Source organism: Pezoporus flaviventris, unplaced genomic scaffold (assembly GCF_033815535.1).
Source record: "Pezoporus flaviventris isolate CSIRO_AGI_PZ_B2104156 unplaced genomic scaffold, CSIRO_AGI_Pfla_v1 ptg000069l, whole genome shotgun sequence".
In the NCBI taxonomy this organism is placed as follows: domain Eukaryota; kingdom Metazoa; phylum Chordata; class Aves; order Psittaciformes; family Psittacidae; genus Pezoporus; species Pezoporus flaviventris.
Window position 1 is genome coordinate 519,709 of NW_026892617.1, and position 19,277 is coordinate 538,985.

General features: G+C 52.6%; 3 protein-coding genes across 4 annotated transcripts; all 3 read left to right on the forward strand.

Moving 5' to 3' along the window:
• Window positions 1-698: 698 nt before the first annotated feature.
• Window positions 699-1,684, forward strand: G0S2 (G0/G1 switch 2). The gene is made up of 2 exons (XM_061471996.1): window positions 699-805; window positions 1,062-1,684. Exon 2 carries the CDS (start codon window positions 1,098-1,100, stop codon window positions 1,395-1,397), a length of 300 nt encoding a protein of 99 aa, XP_061327980.1. The 5' UTR covers window positions 699-805; window positions 1,062-1,097; the 3' UTR covers window positions 1,398-1,684.
• Window positions 1,685-8,126: 6,442 nt separating this feature from the next.
• LOC133278839 (11-beta-hydroxysteroid dehydrogenase 1-like) lies at window positions 8,127-13,195 on the forward strand. The gene is made up of 6 exons (XM_061471997.1): window positions 8,127-8,590; window positions 9,172-9,302; window positions 9,849-9,960; window positions 10,569-10,754; window positions 12,004-12,147; window positions 12,830-13,195. The coding sequence occupies exons 1-6, from the start codon at window positions 8,503-8,505 to the stop codon at window positions 13,099-13,101; spliced, it is 933 nt and encodes a 310-aa protein (XP_061327981.1). The 5' UTR covers window positions 8,127-8,502; the 3' UTR covers window positions 13,102-13,195.
• Window positions 13,196-14,497: 1,302 nt separating this feature from the next.
• On the forward strand, window positions 14,498-19,160 carry LOC133278731 (11-beta-hydroxysteroid dehydrogenase 1-like). 2 transcript variants are annotated; one of them, XM_061471808.1, is made up of 7 exons: window positions 14,498-14,572; window positions 14,652-14,781; window positions 15,967-16,097; window positions 16,650-16,761; window positions 16,845-17,030; window positions 17,550-17,693; window positions 18,082-19,160. In XM_061471808.1, the coding sequence occupies exons 2-7, from the start codon at window positions 14,694-14,696 to the stop codon at window positions 18,300-18,302; spliced, it is 882 nt and encodes a 293-aa protein (XP_061327792.1). In that variant the 5' UTR covers window positions 14,498-14,572; window positions 14,652-14,693; the 3' UTR covers window positions 18,303-19,160. The 2 variants fall into 2 exon arrangements, with proteins under 2 accessions (XP_061327792.1, XP_061327791.1); XM_061471807.1 differs by lacking the exon at window positions 14,498-14,572 and having other exon boundaries at window positions 14,579-14,781.
• The last annotated feature ends 117 nt before the right edge of the window (window positions 19,161-19,277 follow it).

Here is a 19,277-nt window from a genome sequence, read left to right on the forward strand (position 1 = left end):
TTCCCAGCTACTCTTTTATTTCTGAGACATCAAGGTGCTGTCACACATTGTGCCTACCCATTTCTAACAGTTCTCCTTGCCATGAACCCATAGAAACCTTTAACAAACATTTTTGCACCTTGTCCTGAGCAATGCCTTTGCTCATGCCCTCTCTAGGGTAATCACTCGGGTACCTCACCGGGCAATACCTCTGTTATGCTTCACCAGGGCACGTTTTTACCCACTTCCCTGCTGTGCTGGAGCACACTGTGCACCAACCCAAACCTTACACCAAGCCATGAGCAAATCCAAGCCCTAGACTCAGGCACTCACGTATTTTACACGCTGTGTTCGCAGACTCTCACCCCTGAGCACCAGCTCCGCAAAGCTCCTATAACACATTCAGCGTTTCTTACAGGAGCAGCGTGGAAGAGCATCCCTAAGATCCCTGGCTCTGGAATCGGACACTTGGGGGGGGGGGGGGGGGGGGAGGGGGGAGGGCGCCAGGGAGTTTTGTAAAACGGGAAATTAAAGGAAAAAAAAAAAAAGAGAGGTTTTTTTTTAGCCTGGCGGGATCAGGGGCGGGAGCTGCCAAGCCGATGGGGGACGGGAACCGGCTCGTGCTGGCCGCGTGCTCGGGGCACCCCGCCTCCCACCCCCTCCGGGGCCCCGCCTTGGTCCCGCCCGCCCCGGCGGCGATATAAGGCAGCGGCGGGGAGCGGAGGGGAGCAGCTGCCGAGCGGAGCCGAGCCGAGCCGAGCCGAGCCGAGCCGAAGCCAGCCCCGCCAGCCCGCAGCCTTCCCCGCCCCGCAGCTGCCGCCGCTGGGTAAGGAGATGCGCTGGGATGAGATGTGGGGTACCGGGGGATGCTGTGCGAAGAACCGAGGGGGTCTGGCTGGACGGGAAGGGTCTGCCCAGCCGGGGGGCATGGGTGGATGTGTTTTCCTGGAGTGAGCCTCTAGGAAAAATCCCAAATCCGAACTTAAAACAGAGCTTGGGAGAGCTTGCATTGCTTGGAGAGCTCTGAGCACTACAGGGAAAAAGCAGCTGGATTTAACTATGTCCCTCTCCTTCTTTTGTAGACCTGACATCTTCCAGACCCACTGCAATAAAGAAAAATGGAAACCATGCATGAGCTGATTCCCTTTGCCAAAGAAATGCTGAGCCAGAAGCCCAACAGGAAGATGGTCAAGCTGTACATGCTGGGCAGTGTGCTGGCTTTCTTTGGGGTGGTCATTGGTCTGGTGGAGACGGTGTGCAGTCCTTTCACCTCTGAAGGGAGGCTAGAGGAGGAGAAGAGACCTGCCCCGAGGCAAGAGCAAACGCTTCCCCACAAACAGGAGGATCTGATCTTGGGAAAGAGCAAGAAGCCAGGAGTGATGCAGAGGGCCCTGGTGACCAGGCAGCACGCCTCCTAAGAGCCCTGCACGGGAGGGGTGCCCGCTGAGCAACCAAGCACAAGACTCTGCTGTCCCGTTGTACCTGGTGGTGGTTCCAGCAAGAAGAGAGAAGTGTTGGCTGAAGGTGGAGACCGCAAGTGCAAGACTTGGAAGAAGTGAACGGTTATATTTGCTGCTGTGCAGCAGTGGGGAAACAATACCTTTTGTTGGTATAAACATGTGCAAGATGCACAGCATGGTTTCTTATTTTTATTACAGATGCATTTTACAACATTTTGCAAGATCAATAAATATTTTATATGGTACCAATGCTCTCGAGCTGTGTTTATTCTCAAAGCCATCTCTGATGTGCAAATACATGTCACTGGCACCTCTGGCTCTTTGGCTGGGGTAGCTGAGGGTGCCCAGGGAACAGTTGAGGGTGGTGACTGCACCCTCACAATAAATCCCACTCCTGAGTCTGTGCTGGGGCTGATGGGGTGGCATTTCTGTACCTCCAGCAGCTGCTCCCCTTACAAAATAGTCCAACTCGGGTAGTGGGAGAAGGTGGCATTTACCTTAGGAGACAAACATGCCCCAAGTTGGAGGCGGGGTTGTACTTCATGGGGTTATGTGGGTTTAATGGCACACATTTGTCTCTGCCATGGCCCAGAACTGTTTGAACCCACCCCTGTCCATCCCCCAGCAATCCACTAACAGGCTATGGCTGCTGCACAGCTTAAAACCTTAAAGCTCATCTGTCATTCATTCCCAGGATCCCTCACACACACACACACACCCCAGCCACCTCACTGTACAGAGTAATGTTAGCTTCCACTGTTAGAGAGGTGACAGAAAAACTGAGGCATGGAGAGGCATGATGGCAGAGCCAGGCTGGAGGCTGTGGAAACAGAGATCCAAGCTTGAGGGCACTGCCAGCCTCATGAGAGCACCTGCACCTATTTAAAACCCTTTCCTGAGCTTAATAGGAATCTGTGGCATTGGGGACTATGGAATGTTAGCCCAGAGAGCCAGAGCTGAAAGAGTCTGTGCTATAGAAGGAAGGGAAATAGCCCTGCCAGTCACACCTGTGACAGAAAATCCCTCTTTATGTGCTCAGTGGCCAGTGGGACAGAAGACTGGAGGAGGAATCCCACACAAAAACTCTGTTCAAGCTTTCAATCAAGTGTAAAGCACCTTTTCTTCATGCAAAAAACACTTTAAAATGGCCTTTGAGAAGTACTTTTCAGTCCATAAGCAAGCCTTAGGTCTCTGGCAAGGCTGAACAATCCAACACCTCATTGATACCAATGGAAATTTCATGGGAAGACATGGAAGAACTCAGGCCTGAAGAAAGCCATAAACTGTTGAGCATCCATCATCCTCCCCCCACAATTCCACGTTATATGTTTGCGGCACAGCCTCAGGGACAGGGAAAGCTGACCTGCAATTCCCAGCAGCACACTTGAACTAAACAGCTCACAAATAGCTTAAACAGAGATCAGAATCACATCTTTGCCTAACGTAGCTGCAAACTCTGCTCATCACACATTGGGTCCCAAGATTAGCACTTCTGTATCAGTTCCAGGTGTCCCACCCTGCCTCATGGGATAGGGAAATTTAAATGATGAGGAGATGGAGCAGAAAAGCTGTGGCTGCCCCATCCCTGGCAGTGTTCAAGGCCAGGTTGGACACAGGGGCTTGGAGCAAGCTGCTCTAGTGGAAGGTGTCCCTGCCCGTGGCAGGGGTTGGAACTGGATGTGCTTTCAGGTTCCTTCCAACCCAATCCAGGTTGTGATTCTATGAAGATTCCTAGCACACACATGGCCTCCTCTCATCATGCCAGTGCCTTGCTGCCCACACCCCCTCTTCACAGCGATCCAGTCGCAGGGTTTAGGAGCTTAAAGCAAAGAGGTTCATGGAGCAATCAAAATAGCTCCTCCTAAGACAGCTAATGGGATTAGACAGCTAAATCACTGCACTGCACCGGCAGTTCTGGAGCCACCTTGGGGAAGTCGTGTCCTGCAGAAGCCAATCTCCTGCCTCCTGAAGTACTACAAGTTCAAAGGTTGTTACTGCCCACGTATTACCCTGAAAGGGGAGCCCAAGGGGTCAAGCCTATGCGTTACCAGTTCCACAGGGGATTGTGTTAATGTAAGGCAGGCCTGGCTCTCTGCAGAGTGGTGATTTAGACACGTATTCATGGCTGATTTTACCACAATGACCATCTTTCAGCCACAACGATAAATTCAGGGTGCACGGAGGCTTAGTAATCCATTCAACACCACTTCAGCTGTGATGAACGACAGACCTGCCAGATGGGTTAGATTAAAAGGCTTCAGCAAACTTCCCTGCCTTTAAACCACGGCATAGCTTTCCAAACCAGCCTGTTTCCCAGCTCCACCTCCCAATCCTCCCTCACAGCTCTATTCCCCCACCAAATCCTGGCCAGTACAACTGGCACAAATGCAGCCAGCAAACAGCATCCACACACAACAGAGCACGGCAAAGTCATTCCAAAAGTCCCTGTGTGAATTACAAAGACAAGTTTTAAGGACTGGGATATACTAGAGAGCAACCGGATGAACAGTCAGTACTAGTAAGGACGCATCAGGCAAGCTACATAAAGCATAAGGAGTATTTACAGCTAAGTTAAACCAAACTCCTGAAGGATTAGCTCTTGAGGAGAGCCCCATGTTGCCCAAAGCATGAGTTTCATTGCTGAGCTTGCACGAGGTTGATTTCTGTTTGTTCTCTTTAAGACTTGTCTGAACCCAGTTTACCCTGTAAATGTGACTTTTCCTGGTGCATTAAATCCTCAGGGAAACTGCAGCTGGTGTGAAACCTGTTGAGTACTTGTACCCATCCTGCAGCACCTCTTCAAAGATCCTATTTCAGCTTGGAACTGCTGTCCAGGCTTTCAACACCTGAAGCTGAAGGCCACCCAAGACCCTGCAAGCCCTCCCTCGCAGGCCAATTGCTCCAAAGGCATGAGCCAAATATCTTCGGAGAGCTCTCACTTGATATTTGCAGTTTGCACCCTGGGTATTTCAAGAGCTGCCAAGCTAAATTTAGGGGCCCAGATAAGTATATCAGCCTGTCACCCAACACCAAGGGGACTGGGAACATGGACAGCGGCCAAGACCCAAAGCAGCCACAGTACCAACAATCAAACATCAAGGCAGCAATTCCTGATTTGGTCACACTGGGTGTGAAAACCCCAGTGATTTAGTGCTTAGAAATGACATGAACATGACAGCACTTCACCTGCACCGGCAGTAAGAAGCAGTGTTGTGTCAACCCAAACCCAGTCACAGAGGCATCAACCCTAGGACCTGAGAGTGTGTTTTCCAGGAGTGGCACAGCCGTGACAGCGATGGTGCTTGCAGGATGTCAGCACCGCCTGCGGGACACGGCAGCACGTGGCTGTGCCAAAACACACACACATCTGTCATGGCTCAACAGCATTATGTTGACATCCACATCAGCCTAATGCGAGTGAAACCGAGGGCAGCGCTTCATCACGGTGATGCTTCTACCTGTAAAGAATCACAGCCTGGTTTGGGTTGGAAGGGATTTGAAAGCTCATCCACTTCTGACCCCTTGCCTTGGGCAGGGACCCCTTCCACTAGAGCAGCTTGCTCTGAGCCCCTGTGTCCCACCTGGCCTTGAGCACTGCCAGGGATGGGGCAGCCACAGCTTCTCTGGGCACCCTGTGCCAGCGCCTCAGCACCCTCACAGGGAAGAGCTTCTGCCTTATCCCCAACCTAAATCTCCCCTGCTGAAGTTTGAACCCGTTTCCTCTTGTCCTATTGCTACAGTCCCTGATGAAGAGCTCCTCTCCGGCACCCTTGTGGGCCCCCTTCAGATAGAAGGCTGCTCTGAGGCCTCCACACAGCAAAGAAAGGGATTATGGTGTTCATGGTAAAGTATGCTGGGAAAGCTGGCTAAGCAAAATACTGTTTAAATGTCTACACGCTAAAGGCAAGCGGAGGAGGGGGAATCCTCTGCATTAACAAGGATTTGGTGAGTTGAAAGAAACAAGGATCACTCAAAAGAGAACGACAGAAGTGGTATCCCAGCCCCTGCCAAGGGCTCCAAGTCCCCAAGCGGCGTGCAGAAGCCTGTTGGAGCCACAGCCCTGCCCTGGAACGTGCTCCCTTCCAGGCAGCACAGGGCTGCGGGCACAGCGGGGGCTCTCCCGCAGCTCCCTCCTGTGCTCTGCCAGCTTGCTGTCAGGACAAGTTTCCTTCATCTCTGCGTTTCCTCCAGGCGGCACTAAATGAAGAACCCCCCTTGTGCAGAGCGGTTGGAGCAACGCCGAGCATCACCCCCTTGAGAAACACGCTTCAAACAGGCGAGCGATGCAGAAATGACTTCCAGTGGGGAGGATGCATCCTTCATAATCTGGGTAAAGCAGTTTCAGAAGCAACAGGCATCTCCCCCTTGCTCCCAGTGCTCCCACTCACACGGGGCTGGAGCCGGACATGCCACTGGGCTCTCTCTGCCAAGGCACTAAGGTTTGGCAGCACAGGGCCAGCACCAGCTGGGACGGGAAAACACTTCTCCATAGTCTCCTCTTCCTGCCCTGCTCTCCCTCCCGTCGCTCCCCACCCCCAGGAGGAGGTTAAAACCAGTCAAAAACAAGCTCTTACGCTGCAGAAAGCAAAACAAACCCAGAAAAAGCTGCGAGTGGGAGTGAGGAGCAGCAGCACCCTGCAAGGGCGACAGCAGCCAAGAGCAAACCCACGCAGCAGCCAAGGGTGGCCAGAGCCTGCAGCACGGCCCCCAGCCCCGATGGGGACCGCGCCAGCATCCCCACGCTTCATTTCCACATGAGACACCCTAAGTGGCACACGCAAAGCTGGTGCTATAAAAAGTGTGTGTCCAAAACATGCAGTATTTCAGTCATTATCAGCTACTTTGTCTTGCACGAAAACCAAACCCAAACCCACAAGTCTCATTAAGCAACACAGCATCGAGGCAAGAGAAGCATTTGGCTCCGTACCCAGCAGACTGCCTCCAGGCCCACGTCTCCCCGTGCTGATGCAGAGCAAGGAGCATGATACCTTCCCCACGTGCTTGCAGACAGTGCACAAAGGTTGTCAGTTATTGCTTTACTGCAGTATCCCAACTCCAGTAATAAACAACAATACCTGGAAGGGGTCTCCCTCCCTGCCGGCAACACAGACAAGATCACAGCTGAGGTAAGTGCACTCTGCTTTTCACGTCAAGGAATGAAATGGTTGCCCCATGATCACAACCCAAATCCAAAGCAAAGGGAGGGAGGAAGCAGCAGAGCGACCATACTGGTGGTATTTTCCCAAGCTGGGATGAGGGCTTCTCGGTTGAGAATGAAGTTGAAAGGCAGAAAAGGAAATAATAATCTATAAAGCAGAAGCAACGCCGGAGAGCCCCACTGCCCTACCAGGTAAGCTCCTAATTTAACTCATCTTTCTTTGAAAGCTGCAATAGGGGAAAAAGATGTCTTTAAATAATTCCTCCTGGCTGGTTCAGGCAGAGGGGTCCAAGAGGGACAACTGCAGCATTGTGCCTACGTAAATCAGACCACGGTGCAGCCCCTACACTGCAGATGAGGCTCTGGTCCCAACAAACATGTTTTCCCCTAGCCAAGAAAGCAGAGAATCTCACAAGACAGCTTCAGGAACACACAAATCTACCGCAGCATCCCCATTCCATGCACATTGCAGGTACTTGTACTCTAGGATCAAGGTCCCAGCACCAGACCAAAGCTTGCACATCATGTGCACCTATTGCATAAGATCGACGGCATTGAACGAGCTGCAGCCAAGACTCAGGGAGCAAGTGGACGTTAAGTGGTGTTTCCTCACAATATATTCACTTAGGAGTAAGTCAAAAGCTCTTACAAAACTCAAAGCAGGAACCACAGCAGCAAAGACCCTTATTTCTTTGCAGAAATCAGAAGCCAGGGTTTCACTCCAAACCTCCCTGTGCCTCAGTGGCCCCTTCAGAACCGGGGTGGCTGCATCCCTGGTGATGGGCTCAGCTCAGCCCCTTCTCCCTCATCTGTCTCAGCAAAGAGGTTTTGGAGCTGTTTAGCAATGGTACACGCTACTAGGCCCCTATTCCCCAGCATCGTGGTGTCAGAAAGCTGCTTCAGGGTGCAGATCAGCAATGGTGTTCTGGTGTTCAGTTCTGGTGTCTCCAACGTAACGACACAGAGCTGATGGAGCAAGTCCAGAGGCCACGAGGACGATCAGGGACTGGAGCACCTCCTGTATGAAGACAGGCTGAGAACATTGGGGCTGTTCAGCCCGGAGAAGAGAAGCTGAGTGGAGACCTCAGAGCAGCTTCCAGTGTCTGAAGGGGGCTACAAGGATGCTGGAGAGAGACTCGTCATCAGGAACTGGAGTGACAGGATAATGGGGAATGGGTTTAAACTTAAACAGGGGAGATTTAGGTTGGATATAAAGCAGAAGCTCTTCCCTGTGAGGGTGCTGAGGCGCTGGCACAGGGTGCCCAGAGAAGCTGTGGCTGCCCCATCCCTGGCAGTGTTCAAGGCCAGGTTGGACACAGGGGCTTGGAGCAAGCTGCTCCAGTGGAAGGGGTCCCTGCCCGCGGCAGGGGTTGGGACCGGATGAGCTAAGGACCTTTCCAACCCAAACCAGGCTATGATCACAGCACAGGACCTTTAATGCAGATGGAGCTGGCTGTCACCCTGCAGCACAGGGGCCGCCGGTACCTGACCCGCATCTCCCATGCGCCCAGCTGAGATGCCAGCAGGAATAAAAGGCGCTGTTTAACCACCTGCACCGGGGCTGCCTCTGATGTTCTCCAAGTGAAACTTGATGCTGCTCGGCAAAGACACACCTCTTCAGGGTGTTGTGCAAAATTCTGCATTTTAACGGAGGACAGGAAATATGAAAAGAGCCGGGCAGAACCCAACCGGCACCGCCGGGTAGGCCGAGGCTCTGCCACCTAAACCCAAGGGTTTGCTTCCCTCAGCCAGCCAGCTCTGATTTTTCCAGTGCTTTGGAAGCTGCAGCTCCTTCACTAACAGGTTTTAAAGGATTGGCATCGCTGCTTCCCTCTGCAGCAGCTCAGCAGAGGGACTTTTCCTTCCCTTCTCTCTTCATGCTTTATTTCCTGGCTCCACAGTGGGATGGGTCAGTTGCAAAAGATTCTCATTCCCTTTTTGGGACTGGTTTTGGCCTTCTGGTTTTATTCTGCGAGGGAGACTTTCAAACCGGGTAAGTATTAAAAGCGAATCTGTCTTTAAGGAAAACTGTTTAAAGCCACATTTGAGTGTTTTGCATAGAAACTGTAACAGAGCTCGGACCAAAGTACGTCTGAGCCCTTTGTGTGGTGGCTGATACTGGCAAGTTCTTTTAACAGAGATATTAAATCAAGATGAGCAAGGACTATGCAGAAACGCTGCCTGAGGGAGCAGGTGAGGCAGCGGGTGTGAGAAGAGGGCTCTGGACACTCTATTTTCCATTGTGTAGCAGAAGAATTTACAACCATGACTTAAATGTTGGATTCTGAGTTCTGAAGCATGCACTTTGTGGGTGATTTCCACTACAAAATAGCCAGGGCGGTGATAAGCTGTGTCCTGACCTGTGGAAAAAGGCGCTGTTCCCATGGCACTGCAGGCAGTGAGGAGCTGCCTTTCCCAGCAGATGGAAGAGATGCCCTGGTGCTGGACCCTTTGCACCCGCAGGCTCACTGAGCTTCCAGTTTACTTACTGTGAAAGGTGGTAGGGGAGGTTTTAATGTATATCTTTTCTAAGTAGCATGTGGATAACTTAAATCCCTGTGCCTTGGTCTGCAGAGATGCTGAAAGGGAAGAGGGTGATTGTCACCGGAGCGAGCACCGGAATTGGAGAGGAGATGGCGTATCACTTGGCACGGATGGGATCCCACATTCTGATCACAGCACGGACAGAGACCAAGCTGCAGAAAGTAAATGGCAAGCCGAGCACTCACATGCATGTTCATGGCAGTGCACACACTAACATGTGAAGGCCAGTCTTGCATCACAGGTACACACATGAACATATGCACATGTACTTGCCATGGCACAAAGGCCAGATAGGCACAGTCACATTCATGGCTACACATCCTCATGCTGCCTGGGGCTCCTGCCTGCACAGAAGTCCCTCTTCTGCAGATACATGCACTCTGCATAGCACATACTATGATATTTGAACTTGCTTAGTTATGTACACATAGGCCCATACACACAGGCTCCCTCAGCACACACACACCCTCATTCCATGGCAATGATATACAATCTCCTGCTCACCTACACACATGCAATTCCAGCACCCATAAAGAGCCAGACTGCCTTGGGTAACGCATTCACCAAAGGAATCTGTTTTCAGGCTCCCTTTGAAGCTCCCAACACTCCAAACCACATCCCAGGGAACGCAGACACCCTCTTTTGCTACCACACCAGGTTCCCTGGGGCAGGGCAGCGGTTTCTGATGCACGCTGTTGGTGTGACAGGTTGTGGAGCGGTGCCGTGAGCTGGGAGCAGCATCAGCACAGTACATCAGCGGCACCATGGAGGACATGGCCTTCGCCGAGCACGTGGTGAAGGAGGCACAGACCTCACTGGGTACGTTCATTGACAGCGGAATATTGCACCTCACCTTGGACATGTGCCTTTCTGCCATGTGCCTGCTAAAAGAAGCGGGTGAGATGGAGATAGGGTGAGACAGGAGGGAGTTTTTCCCCCTAATTCTGCCCCTTTCAGACCTGGCTTCATCACTCAAACTGAACTGCACTCTCAATTTCAGCTCGGTGCCCTCGTGACATCCTGTTCCAGTACCACAGCCCTGGATTTCATCACCCCCAGCCACTGGGTTCTGAAACCATCAGGCCCACAGCAGCCCTGCTATTGCGGTCATGGGTCACGGCTGTGGAAACGCAGTATTTCAGCTCTGTGTGGAGCACTCCTCCTCCCCGGGCCCACAGACACCTCCAGGGTGACCTCCCTTGCTCCACGGCACTTGTGTCTTGAACCAACAAAACCCCAAATCACAATAAAACATTTACTAGCAGCCACCATCTGGGCTAAACCCCTGCTCTAGAGATGAGAGACCACGGCTCTGACCCAAAAACCTGATTTCTTTTGATTACATTTACTCTGCTCCCAGGAACGGCTCTGATTTATGGTTGTAGCCCTTTCCCACCCAGTACTCATGCCTGTTCCTCTGCTCACAGGAGGCCTGGACATGCTGATTCTTAACCACGTGGGCACGTCGTACTTTGGCTATTTCGATGGAGATGTTGGGCACGTCCGAAAGCTCCTGGAGATCAACTTCCTCAGCTACGTGGCAATGACCGTGTCAGCCCTGCCCATGCTGAAGGAGAGCGAGGGCAGCATCGTGGTGGTCTCCTCCATGGCAGGTAAGTGGGAAGCGAGGTAGGTGACACGGGATGCAGTCAAAAGACACCGTGGGCTGATTTTCACACATAGCACACAGAGTCCATGCATTCTAAAGGAGCCATAACTGCTTAACACACCCAAACACCCCCACACACAACCTAAATCCGTATCTATTTTGCATTTTCTCAATGGAATTTGTTCTCTGATACAATCCAATCACCCCAGTGTGCTTTTTGACAAGCCCTGTAATTAAATCCCACATCCTGCTGTCAGGGCCATTAGAGCAGCAGAGCTCAAACACCCCCAGTTTTGGGGGAGGAAAGCGGAAACCCAGTGATTTCGCACTGCATCAGTTCTCTGCGTGTCCATCTGGTTTGGTAGGTCAAGTTCCTGCTAATATTTGTGGAGGGAGTTGTTGACTGACTCTATTCACAAAAACATGACTCTGTTTAATAGATTTCTGTTAAGTCAGGAAACTAAATTACTAACAGATGTCCCCCCTCCCAGCCCGTATGGTGGTTTGTCTTCTGATCAGCTCAGCATCCAGAGTTTAAACTTTGCTCCATCTCTCCCCCCTGAGGGTTTCATAGTTACTGCGGTCGCTCATACCCTGAGCAGGGACATGAGCCTCGGCTTTAAGACCTTAAAAGAGCTGGAAGCCTGTGGGAAAATTAACGCTGCTGTTCAGGTGCCAGGGTGACATTTTACTAACAGTAAAGTATGCTTCTAAAGAGTTCAGAGGAGGCCACGGAGATGCTGGGAGGGCTGGAGCAGCTCTGCTCTGGAGCCAGGTTCAGAGAGCTGGGCTGGGGCAGCCTGGAGAAGGCTCCTTAAGGGGAGACCTGAGAGCAGCTCCACTGCCTAAATGGCAAAGGAAACCTGGAGAGGGGCTTTGGACAAGGGCCTGTAGGGACAGGCCAAGGGGAATGGCTTTAACCTGCCAGAGGGGAGACTGAGATGAGCTCTTAGGCAGAAGCTCTTCCCTGTGAGGGTGCTGAGGCGCTGGCACAGGGTGCCCAGAGAAGCTGTGGCTGCCCCATCCCTGGCAGTGTTCAAGGCCAGGTTGGACACAGGGGCTTGGAGCAAGCTGCTCTAGTGGAAGGGGTCCCTGCCCGTGGCAGGGGTTGGAGCTGGAGGAGCTTTGAGGTCCCTTTCAATACAAAACAGTCTTGGATTTTACCCAAAAGGGAGCTTATCTGATGAAGGACAAAGGAGAGGTTCAGGCAGAGCAGCTTTCCATGCTATAACAGACCTTCACTCTGTGTCCAGGTAAAGTCGGGTTTCCTTTTACGGTCCCCTACTCTGCAACTAAGTTTGCCTTGGATGGATTTTTCAGCTCCCTGAGGCAGGAATTCCACATTCAGAACATTAATGTTTCCATCACTCTCTGCATCCTTGGCTTCATCGACACTGGTAAGATCAGTGCTGTTTGATCCAGGTGCTGAGCATCATCTCAGCTTCTCATCCTGCCCTTCAACTCCCTCTGCTTCTGATTCTCCCCTTTAACTGCTGCTGCTTCTCCTCTAGGCCTGCTCTAGGGCAAGTAAAACACGCTGCTCCTGGTGTGTGTGTGATTCTACCTCTCTCCCACCAAAAACCACCCTTATTGGTGGTTTTTGCCTCTTGCCCCATGCTATGTAAAGCCAGCCGCTACTACAACCTGCAATTCAGTTAGTGCAAGTGCTCAAGGCCAGGTTGAATGGGGCTTGGAGCAGCCTGCTCTAGTGGAAGGCGCCTCTGCCTGTGGCAGGGGCTTGGAGTTGGATGAGCTTTAAGATCCCTTCCAACTCAAATCACTCCGTTATTCCTCGTGCCACCCACCTCCCATTAACGCCATTGAGTGATGCAACAGCGGGTGGGAAAGCAAGCTCTGCATGCACCGGGCAGCGGAGGGGAGCCCAATCTCACGCATTGACTGTTTTCCACGCGCAGACCGACAGGTCCACGTTTAGCGTTTACAAGCCCTTCTTTACCGGCTTCTCGTCACCGGGACGGGCCCCTCGGTGGCAGTGTTCTCTCTCCCCGGGCTGAACCCCGAACCGGAGGTGCCTGTTTCGGTCCCCCCCGGTGATGCTGCCGTTCCCCCCTCCCGCAGACCGCGCGCTGCAGGCCGCCGCGGACGTGCTGCTCGTACCCCCGGCGCCGCGGGCCGAATGCGCGCTGGAGATCCTGAAGGGAGGCGCGCTGCGGCGGCGGGAGCTCTATTACCGGTACGGCTCGACCCGGCTCCCGCTGCTGCTGCGCGACTGCGCCGCCGAGCTGCTGGACCGCCTGGTGCGCAGCCGGTACCGGCTGGACCGCATGGGCAGCGGCCAGCGCCGGCCCCCGACCCCCGGTAACGGAGCTGCGGGCTCGGTGAACCGGTAGCTCGGGTTCCCCGGTGCAACACCCTCCTCTGCCGGCGGACACGGGTCCTGCCTGCGCACCGTGCTGGCGCGTCGGAGATGCGGGGCTGTGCGGGATGGGGAGGGGGGGTCCCCTCCCGGTATTCCCGGTTGAGGGAAACATGGGGAACGAGCTAGTTATGAAATAAAAGTCTCTAACCCAACTGTGCGTTCGCTGCGGGGTTTATCCCTTCTGCTCCACCATGATGCCCCCGACTCGCCTTCCACAGGGCGGCAGAGTCCTTGTGATAATCCCTCATTGCTTCATTTTGGGAGTAACTGCCTGTTGTGCATGTGCAGCCACGGCTTCACTCCTAATGTCCTAGCATAGGTCAAAAAGAAGGATTCAACTAAACTAAGGAGGAGAAAAATGACTGCTACTGCTGAACCCAGGACACTGCCCTTCAGCCTATTTTTTCCTGGCTTTACGGCCAAATTAAATGCACTCTGCTACCCAAATAAAACTTCCCAAACTTGGTAGATTACTACACAAACATAACTGGAAGATGCCTTCTAGATGGATGGAGCTGCTGCATTGATACCCCAGGCTAAGAGTTCAGGCACCATGAGTGATGCACATGGAATGCAAAAACCACATCCCAAGTGGGCTCCACACCACTTCCTGGGCACTGACAGCAGTGCCCAAGCTGATGCATTTACATCTCAAATGGATCCAGGCACCTAAGCACCATTACCTATCCTGAGATAAAGCAGTGTGCAGCCTCCCCAGACCCTTCCCATTGAAGCACTCCCCAGGATCTGTTTGCTTCTCACTTTCTAAGACAAACTCAGGAACCAGAGTTACTGTGCAGGTTATCCTGAGATCACCTACACAAACCAGCACATAGAGTGGATTTTGCCCTTTAAAAGTCTGGACTGGAGCAAGTCCAGAGGAGGCCACAGAGATGCTGGGAGGGCTGGAGCAGCTCTGCTCTGGAGCCAGGCTGAGAGAGCTGGGCTGGGTCAGCCTGGAGAAGGCTCCTTAAGGGGAGACCTGAGAGCAGCTCCAGTGCCTAAATGGCAAAGGAAACCTGGAGAGGGGCTTTGGGCAAGGGCCTATAGGGACAGGCCAAGGGGAATGGCTTTAACCTGCCAGAGGGGAGACTGAGATGAGCTCTTAGGCAGAAGCTCTTCCCTGTGAGGGTGCTGAGGCGCTGGCACAGGGTGCCCAGAGAAGCTGTGGCTGCCCCATCCCTGGCAGTGTTCAAGGCCAGGTTGGACACAGGGGCTTGGAGCAAGCTGCTCTAGTGGAAGGGGTCCCTGCCCGGGGCAGGGGTTGGAGCTGGAGGAGCTTTAAGGTCCAATCCAAACCACTCTATTGTTCCTGGCAGGACAAGAGTGCAAAGGGACAGCCTAAAGTCCACAGCACACTTCCTATTCATTAGTTTAATGTTTGCTGAATCACCGGAAGCAAAAAGGAGGGCCCAGCAGATACAAGCAAAAACGTGTGCAAGGTCAGAACCAGTTGAACACTGCCATCACTCCCCGCCTCGTTTGCAACCTACTGACACATCCACCTCCCTGCAGGCAGAGCTCTGGAGCTTGTCCTGCTCCTGCCTGCACTTCTGCAGAGGGATGGGGCTGATCCTGAAGATTTTGATCCCTTTGCTGGGACTGGTGCTGGCCTACTATTTTTATTCAGCTCCTGAGAACTTCAATGAAGGTAAGTCATTGGAAAAATCACATTTAAACCCACAACCAGCGAGGCTGCTGCCAGAGCAGCAACGTGTGCCCACATGGAAGAGCACTGGCTGTTGGAAGGGCATTTCAAAGCACACATGGAAAAGCTGGAGCACGGGAGGGCTGAGGGATGGGAGAGAAGCACAGTTAACACCCAGTGCAGGGGGTCAGAGCACTCTGCATCACACAGGAAAGCTCCTGGAATTACAAGTGGGTCTGCTGGGGTGCATGGTTGTCAGTAAATGCTCCATCCCTGGCAGTGTTCAAGGCCAGGCGGGACAGAGTTTTGGGTGACACGGCCTAGGGTGAGATGTCCCTGCCCATGGCAGGAGGTCAGAACTGGATGATTTTAAGGTACTTTCCAACCCGAACTATTCTATGATTCAACGATTCTGGTTTCAGCTCTAAGTTATTTTTCTCCTTCCTGGTAGCCAGTGCAGTGCCGTGTTTTGGCTTTAGTCTGGGAACAGTGTTGATAACATGACAATGTTTTAGTTGTTTCTCAGTACTGCTTACTCTGATCAAGGACTTTTCAGCCTCTAGTGCTCTGCCAGTGAGGAGAGGCACAAAAAGCTGGGAGGGAGAAAAGACAGGACACCGGAACCGAGCTACACAAATGGGTATTCCATACCACAGCACATCATGCCCAGTATAGAAACTGGGGGGAGGTACCCAAAAGAAACTGCTCAGGTCAGGCTGAGCATTGGTCAGTGGGTGCTGAGCAATTGCATTGTGCATCACTTGGGTTTTTTTTCCTTTCCCCCTTTGAGTTTTATATTCTCTCCCCTTGGTACTTCCCTTAGTAGTAGTAGTGTATTATACTTCAGTTGTTACGCTCTTACTTCAACCCATGGGGGTTACATTCTCACGATTGTCCTCCCCATCCTGCCTGAAGAGGGGAAAAGTGTGCAAACGGCTGCACGGTGCTGAGCTACCTGGGCTGGACTTAAATCACAACAGCAGCCTGATCTCTGTAAAGTATTTACTTAGGAAACATGCAGTTTCCCACTCTATTTGTCAACCCTTGCCATGTCCAAAAGCCCTCTCAGGCTGGATGCAGAGCTCAAGCCTCACACATGCTCCCCACCAAACTGGGATTAACAACCAGGGGCAGGGGCAGGGAGCAGTTGGGCTGTGCCAGCTCTGAGCTCTGCATCCTCCTCTCCAGAGATGCTCCGTGGGAAGCGGGTGATCGTGACCGGAGCCAGCAGCGGCATCGGGGAGCAGATGGCCTATCACCTCGCACGCATGGAGGCCCACCTCCTGCTCACGGCACGCACGGAGGCCAAGCTGAAGAAAGTAAATGGCAAGCAGAGCTTATGTCGGGCTGGCAAACCCCATTCACAACCCTGAACCCCACAGGCACACAGATATCCACCCTATCCTATGCATGTGGGGATGCCACGCAGCCCACAGATCCAGTCCACTGTCTCCCCTGTTCTAACACACCGACACCCCTACCACAACAAATTGTGTGGTCAAAGCTGAAAGCACAGCGTTTCCTTCTCTGCAGTCTTCAGCTGTGAATTCTGATCATCACCACTAATCTGCTCAGGGCCTGGTCTGATCAACCTTTGCCCTTCCTCAAAGTCTGAGCTGGTTTTGCATCCTGTATACAACAAATCAAAGTTGAGCAATCATATTCCTATTTATAAATAGGAAATATTTGTACTATTAACTCTGCAGCCAGAAACACTTCTCTGAGCAATGTCTCCTCCCATAAAGGGAGAAGGGCTTCCAGTGGGACAGGGTGACGGCTGCCCATCCACCCCAAAACGGAACAATCCTCATGGGATGGGGTGGTCCTTGGAGGGGATTCCATTGCCACCACTGTTCTCACTGTCACTGCAGGTAGTGAGGCGGTGCCTGGAGCTGGGCGCCGCGTCCGCCCGCTATGTGAGCGGTTCTATGGAGGACGCCACGTTCCCCGATGTGGTGGTGAAGGAGGCTGAGAACACCTGGGGTAGGTGCTTTGGGACAATCCCAGCCACCAAAAAGCTGGTTTGTTTTGAGATGCTGGATCCTAACAGCAAACTCTGCTTGCAGGCGGCCTTGATATGCTCATCCTAAATCACATCGGTTACAGCTACTTCAACTACTTTGATGGGGATGTTGGGCACATCCGAAAGCTCCTGGAGATCAACTTCCTCAGCTACGTGGCAATGACAGTGTCTGCCCTTCCCATGCTGAAGGAGAGTGATGGTAGCATTGTTGTCCTTTCATCCATGGCAGGTGAGCACACAAGGGGCCAGGCTCTCCCTGCCCACATCCCTTCCTCTGCCTGCAGGGGATCCCTGCTGTACCTCCTCTTCAAAAGACAGAAGAAGGACCATATAGCAGAAAGTTACAGGTCACTGGGAGTCAGGATTAGCATAGGATTTATCCTGGATGCACAATTTGAGTCCTCTGGGGGGGGTTATATTCCATGTCCTGTTCTGCCAGTCTCTTTGCATCCACTAATCACCTTCATGCACTGAAGTCGATGATACACCACTGCATGGCCACATATTACACACAGGAATACATACAGCAAAACACAAACAGTAGTGCCCACAACTGAAGGTACTTCATGCCATATGCGACATTTAAACATTCCTGCATTTATTTATTTCTCTCAAGCATTCATCACAGCAAACTCCAACTCCCTAAACCTCAATAGCATAGCTACTTGAAGGGCAAGAGGAAGGGAGAGCCACGCAGCCTGGTCTGCCCACTACACAAACCCTGATGTCTGATGTGTCTCTGTTCCAGGTAGAATTGGCACCCCATTTATTGCTCCCTATACTGCAACTAAGTTCGCCTTGGAAGGGTTTTTCAGCTCCTTGAGACAGGAATTCATCATGGAAAAGGTCAACGTCTCCATCACACTCTGCGTCCTGGGCTACATTGACACAGGTGAGCTCAGCATCACTGGGACCCCATGACAATGCATTTCCAGGCAGAGCCAAGTCAAGCCCATGACCTGCCCTGCAGCCCCAGGCTGCTCAGCACCTTGCTTTGCCACCACTGCTGGAACCCAAGCTGCAGGGGCTGTGCAATCATAGAAACAGAACTCCAGCTCCTTAAAGTGTGGTCTGAGAGCTCTGTCCCTGCTATCCTCGCAGTAAACCCATGGAGGTGGAGCTTCCACCCTGTGGTGACTCAAGAGGTAGAAAGGAACAGGAAGGCCATTGCTATAATTATAGTTTTACCTACTCTAAGTAGGACCGATGCTCAGTTTATTGGAGGAAGCAAGTGCCCACGGCAGCCCCTCCATCTGACACTGCTCCTCCCGTCCCTGCAGAGAACGCGGTGCGAGCGGTCTCGCACGCCGTGCGGCACAAACCAGCGCCAAAGGAGGAATGTGCACTGGAGATCATCAAGAGCGGGGCGCTGCGCCAGCGGGAGCTGTACTACCCAACCCGGCTGATGGGCAACCTGCTGCTCCTCCGGGCCGTAGCCCCCGACTTCCTCGACTCCCTCATCAGGGGCAACTATAAGGTGGAAAACATCAAAAGACCATAGCACCCAGGGCAGGGAGCATGCCAGGACACCTTGGGCCAGACATGAGGGGTTTGGGTGTTAATCTGGCTACTTGGGTGCCCTTTTCCATACCACCAGGACAGCCCCATGCTGATGCACCCTGGCAATCTGAAACAGCTTTAAAGAATCCCAGACTGGCTTGGGCTGAAAGGACCTTAAAGCTCCTCCAGCTCCAACCCCTGCCCTGGGCAGGGACCCCTTCCACTGGAGCAGCTTGCTCCAAGCCCCTGTGTCCAACCTGGCCTTGAGCACTGCCAGGGATGGGGCAGCCACAGCTTCTCTGGGCACCCTGTGCCAGCGCCTCAGCACCCTCACAGGGAAGAGCTTCTGCCTAAGAGCTCATCTCAGTCTCCCCTTGGGCAGGTTAAAGCCATTCCCCTTGGCCTGTCCCTGCAGGCCCTTGTCCAAAGCCCCTCTCCAGCTTTCCTGTTGGCCCCTTTAGGCACTAGAAGCTGCCCTAAGGTCTCCCTTAGGAACCTTCTCTTCTCCAGGCTGAACAACCCCAGTTCTCTCTGCCTTTCTAGGATACACCAGAAGTCAGTAACACACAGCATTAAAACATCCTTTTTAGTAGTGAACTCTTGGCTTTTTTCCGACCAAGAGGCTTCTTTAGAGAAGCTCCTGACAGCAGGATCTGCTGCCAGCATCCTGCTCACCAGCAGGTTTCCTGATCAGCCTTCCCACACCAAGAGCCACAAAGGCAGTGGTGCTGAGCCAAGGCCAGAATGAACAGCACAGAGCACCCAAAGCCTCAAGAGCCTCTTTGAACTGTGCCTTTTTCATTTGGTCATATATCCCTTCTAGGCTGGTCTTTGTAAAAATAAATCCTGTGTTACAAGATCTCTGCTTTTACTTGTGTTCCTTTCCAAAAGGCACAGAGCCCTTATCAGGGCCCAGCTGGTTAAACCCACCTCTCTGCATGATTTGCATTAACACAGCTTTCACTTCTCTTAAAGA

Excerpts from the sequence above, each read along its gene's own strand:
- G0S2 (XM_061471996.1), top strand. The coding sequence starts at position 1,098 with ATGGAAACCATGCATGAGCTGATTCCCTTTGCCAAAGAAATGCTGAGC.
- LOC133278839 (XM_061471997.1), top strand. The coding sequence starts at position 8,503 with ATGGGTCAGTTGCAAAAGATTCTCATTCCCTTTTTGGGACTGGTTTTG. Across the intron at positions 8,591-9,171 it reads GAGGGAGACTTTCAAACCGG|AGATGCTGAAAGGGAAGAGG; the intron begins GTAAGTATTAAA and ends CTTGGTCTGCAG. Across the intron at positions 9,303-9,848 it reads CAGAGACCAAGCTGCAGAAA|GTTGTGGAGCGGTGCCGTGA; the intron begins GTAAATGGCAAG and ends TTGGTGTGACAG.
- LOC133278731 (XM_061471808.1), top strand. The coding sequence starts at position 14,694 with ATGGGGCTGATCCTGAAGATTTTGATCCCTTTGCTGGGACTGGTGCTG. Across the intron at positions 14,782-15,966 it reads TCCTGAGAACTTCAATGAAG|AGATGCTCCGTGGGAAGCGG; the intron begins GTAAGTCATTGG and ends CCTCCTCTCCAG. Across the intron at positions 17,694-18,081 it reads CCTGGGCTACATTGACACAG|AGAACGCGGTGCGAGCGGTC; the intron begins GTGAGCTCAGCA and ends CCGTCCCTGCAG.